We start from the raw sequence: 4,873 nt of genomic DNA, 5'->3' as shown, positions 1-4,873 counted from the left end.
TAACGAGAAGCTTCTACAGAGCTACTACATCTTCGTTTTACTGGTTCCACCGAATTAAACCGATCAGCTGCAGCCCTTGGATGTCGCGGTCAACCGTGGTTTTCAGGCTTACTACACTAACAAGTTCGACGAGTACATCGGCCGAGCACTGGACGACAAGAGCCTCCAAGCAAAGGTGGAAACCCAAAAGTACCGCACAACTCGGTAGTGTCCCAGTGGATGCTGAAGTGGATATCTACCAAGGAGCTGGTTGAGATCAAGAAGGCTTTTAGGGTGTGCGGGATTGTGCCAAATTCTGAGCTCGACAAAGAGGATCTACATCCTCCGCTGAAGGGGTTCCTCTTTTCAAACATCGACATGAATGAGTGACATGTCCGCTATCAGCACCTGATCCACAATGATGACAACGCAACGACAGAGTGGAGATATGCCTCCAACCGCCAGCTTGGTATCTGCCAGAAGACTGCGGGTCAAGCCTATTTTGCTGGCTTCGGCACTCCCTAGCGAGTTCTGTAGCTGATTACGTCTAGACGAGCTACATGCTAGAACTGGGTGAGCTGGAAGGGCTAGTCGACGACGACTAACTCGATTTGTAACAGAGATAAGGACGGGAACGAGCTTGAACGTTTTGCCGCAGCTCGACTGCACAATTGCAACATTCAGGTAAATTCACTCGATGATGAGTGCAAGATCATATCTACGTATACATACTCTGCTGTTGATGCTTCGAGAACGGTTTGTATTGCTCGACTTGGCTCCTATTTTGCGTTGAAGGTGGATGACATGCATGTTTTAACTTTAATGAAACCTGCTTTAGTTTTCTTCTGGTTTTAGCAAAGGCACTGCAATAGAACGCCTACTCGTTACATAGGAATACAACGTCCACTGGGCTGTCTATTTTAATTGTACACCTAGGCGACTGGTACGCGGTAAGACGGTAGCATTTTTTTATGGTCCCCCACACCACTCGCCGGCGCGAAAAAAAACGTATTCCTTTGTATTTGCGTGTATGGGCGACATTTAGAGAGTGTGCACACTTTCCAACATGATACGTAGAGTAGATTCGAGGCACTGGGAGGACTGTTTGTAATATAAATTTAGCGCGGAAATACGTGATTAAACAAGATCACGAAACACGGAGGATGACCGAGACAGGCTATATACACGATGGGATAGAAGAAATAGCTTGGAATACGGAAGGGCACGGGCGATAGAAGAATAGACCACGAACCACGGAAGAGCACACAGGCATGAAAATTACGAAGCGGCACGAAGAGACGACAGCGGGTGAGAGCTGAAAAATGGACACACCAACATAATGAAAAGCAGGGCCACGGAATCGTACGCACGTTCTAGCCACGGTGGAACCGGTAGCTGTGCGAGTGCACGGAAATGAATTATAGCACAGCACCACTAAAGAACATGGCGCACGGTCACACGGACCAGGCCTGAAGTCACGAAATACCAGAAAGGGAGAAGTTACGAGCATTGAAACACAATATCAGGGTAGAGCCGAGCCATGGAGCACGACCATGAATGAATATGGACCACAAAACCTGTAAAACCCACGCAAGCCCTTGTGAGCCCAGAATAGCTAGCAGCCACGAAAGAGGGCCATGTACGCAAGAATGAAGCGAAAAGCGATAATGTATAACCACTAAGCTGTGTTAAAAACGGGTGAATAGAGAACTAGAAAGCAACGAAAGACACGAAAACGCACGGGCCATGGCAAAGCGTGTAGACCAGCCTGTAGTACCGAGAAGCGAAAGCGTATGACACATCGGTGTCGTACAGAGCCACATGATAGAACGGAATGGCAAGTGACTCAAGTACACGAAATCATACCGCACTGGGGTCGACGAATGCACATGGAGCCTCGAACACAAAACAATACACGCCACCACGAAATACTTAAGGCTGCAACCACCTCACCTAAAAAAACACGGAACATGATACAAATGTAGAACCTGAGCTCGCTGAGTCACGGAGGAAAATATTACATTCGAACCGGTTTGCGCGGACGGCGGGCCAGCCATGAAATCCCTGGAGAATACATAGGGGGAAAACGCCACGCCGCAAAGCATGATACAACGGTAAACTACGACACGACAAACACGTATAATAGACATACACTATGATACCACTTAAGCACAGCTAGTATAACCACGCCACGACACCACGAAAGTACGTCGACGTCAAACGGGCGACGGAACAACACGACTGTGTAAAGGCACCAACACCACGAAATAGCACCGATGCCGCCAATAGGAGGCCAACGGTCACGATATGGTACGTACCACGAAACCAGTGCAGCCCACATAAACGTTTGAGAACAGAGAATAGCTAGCAGCCACGAAAGAAGACGTACTAAAGAGAATTAAGCCTAAAGAGAGGGCGCATAACCACTAAGCAGTGTGTGTTCCACGGATGAGCAGGAAACCACGAAGCCAGGAAAGCACGGAAGAGCACCCGCCATTGAAGAACATGACATCCAACCTGAAGTACGGGGGTGACGGATTCATACCAAACCACGATATTATACGGGTCCACATGAAACTACGGAATAGTAAGTGGTTAAGTACACGAAGCCAAGACGCTCACAAAGCACACGACACGTAGAAGCACTAAAAATTTCAGGCACCTCATCTCCAACAAACCCTGTCACTCCGCCGCATAGCGGCGGCGGTCAGCTAGTCCTAATCTATCAATGCTAGCACGGTGTCCGTCCGTCCGTCACACGAAACGCTCAGATTTTTGAGACTTCCCATTGGCTGCCGAGCGTAGCGAAGGCGGCTTTGATTGGTTAAAACTGAATAATGTAGCTTCCATCAGTAAACTTATGTGGTTCACAGAGCACATATGGAGATTTGCACAAGACTATCCATTATCCGAAGGCGGCATCATTTTTGTATTAATTCGAAGTACTTACTATTTTAATAATGTACGTTGCTTTTAATATTTGAGTGCTAAACAGAAAGAGCTACTTTTTCTCTAATGAAATAGCCCCTAAAGACGCTTCCTAAGCTGCAAGGTGCTTAGCGTATACGTGTTTTCGAGCTCATACTATAATATACGTAATACCTTGTACTTAATAGTTTCTACAAGTTGCAATGACTTTAACCCCTTCAACCCGGCTGATTTTCCACACCCTAACGCTGTATATACATCGCATTAACATATAGGAAATTGTATACAAACGCGGGAAAGGATTAGAAGATAGGCGGGTAAAAAATGATCAAGTCATCTCGAGCACTGATTAAGCTGTATATCATGGGGGGATTGCGCTGTATATATACAGCTTGTAGTGTGGTGTGTGCCACTTGGGTAGCAGAAAAAATCTCTAATAATGTGAAAAACGTGTCACAAACAGGGCGTCTGCACTGGCATACTGAAATGCAGTGCCATTTTCCTGCAATCAACTGATGTCGAGACTGCCGTGCATACAAACTTTCTAACATACTCCTTGTCATCAAACAAGTGCATCCACACACCTCCAAAACGTGGATAAAGACGGGATGGCAGTCGCAACATCAAGAGAGACGCAAATAGTGAAGCTACTTCATTGATCACACAGAATTTATCCTGGGGAGGCAGCAGCGGCACGGCGGCGCTTGGCAGGAGACTTGCCAGGAGATCCTGTAGTCTTTGCCGCGCGCACTCGGATCTTACCCTTCTTGTGCGCTGGAATTTCAGCGCCGTTCTTGTATTCATTGTGCCACACGTCCCAACAGCTCTTGATTGTACCCTTCATTGACCACTTCGGCTTCGTGCACAAGTATATTGGCCCCGGAAAGTCACACCCATCGCAATAGTACGTTGTGGTGGCCCCCCTCTTGCCATCTTCGGTCAAAATTGTGCATACCTTGCAGTTCTTCTGCACTCGCTTCCTCTGTCCGGAATGGTCTCGCCACTCTTCATTTAGTTTCGGCACGTGTCCGCTGGCATCGACGGACTCGCGCTCCTCGACTGAAGTGTAGCCATCTGTATATACACGTTAATGTAAACAGTATATACAGCATGTCAACCAAATAGTGCTTACCTGTGCTGAAAGTGTTCTCTTCGTACATATCCTCCACGGAAAGTGTGATCAGTTGCTTGTGCAGCTTGCACATGTATTGCTCGAATCTGCCTCTGCTTGCAATATGCTTTGTGCACGATGTACCCGTTTGTAATCGCGAGATCAACCAGCCCCAGGAACAGTGACTTATAGTATTTCCGGAATGTGATCGAGCGCTGAACGGAGTACCGCTGCAGGCGGAGTTGATCGTGCACATCAACTCCGCCCATAAACTTATGGTAGTCCTTGATGACCTTGGGGCACGCCACTTCATTCTGTTCTTCGGTCTTCTCCCTTCTAACCACACGGTCTAGCTCCAGGTTTCCACCAACCGATAGAAAATGCACAGGTTTGCTGTCCCACCAGCATATCGAAGTCATCTATTTTACATGCTTAGACCGAGCAAACGTGAGCGCTCCTCTCGGGATACCCTTCGGCCTAGTCTTCTTGCTAGACACCACCGCCTTGCAGAAGCCTCTTCTGTTTGTCATGATTGTACCAATTGTGTAAAACCCCATGAGCAGTAGCTGTACGGCTAGCACAATAGACGTGTAGAACCGATCGACAACGACAAGTCGCATCGCTTTCTCTGGAGGCTTATCTCCAAACACAGCTTTCAGGTTACGAACAACGGCAGCAGGGCCGGACTTCATGTCCACAGCACCTGACTCAGCAATGTGCTGCTTCTTGCCGCAGTACACCTCGAAGCTGTACATTGTCACACAGCATACAGATCATAAGTAAACGCATACAGCAGAACGAAGACAGCATTCTTACCGAATACAATAAGCGGACACAGCACAACAGAGCATGAAA

At 47.6% G+C, this 4,873-nt stretch overlaps 1 protein-coding gene across 1 annotated transcript; it reads left to right on the top strand.

Annotated features, from left to right (window-relative positions):
• Positions 1-357: 357 nt before the first annotated feature.
• Positions 358-941, top strand: PITG_09918 (uncharacterized protein; the record flags this gene model as incomplete). The annotated part of the gene is made up of 5 exons (XM_002902420.1): positions 358-365; positions 419-469; positions 536-552; positions 602-774; positions 852-941. 5 exons carry the CDS (start codon positions 358-360, stop codon positions 939-941), a joined length of 339 nt encoding a protein of 112 aa, XP_002902466.1.
• Between the last annotated feature and the right edge of the window lie 3,932 nt (positions 942-4,873).

The sequence above is a fragment of the Phytophthora infestans genome, genomic scaffold (assembly GCF_000142945.1).
Source record: "Phytophthora infestans T30-4 supercont1.17 genomic scaffold, whole genome shotgun sequence".
Taxonomy (NCBI): domain Eukaryota; phylum Oomycota; class Peronosporomycetes; order Peronosporales; family Peronosporaceae; genus Phytophthora; species Phytophthora infestans.
This window is presented reverse-complemented; position numbering and strand designations above follow the sequence as displayed.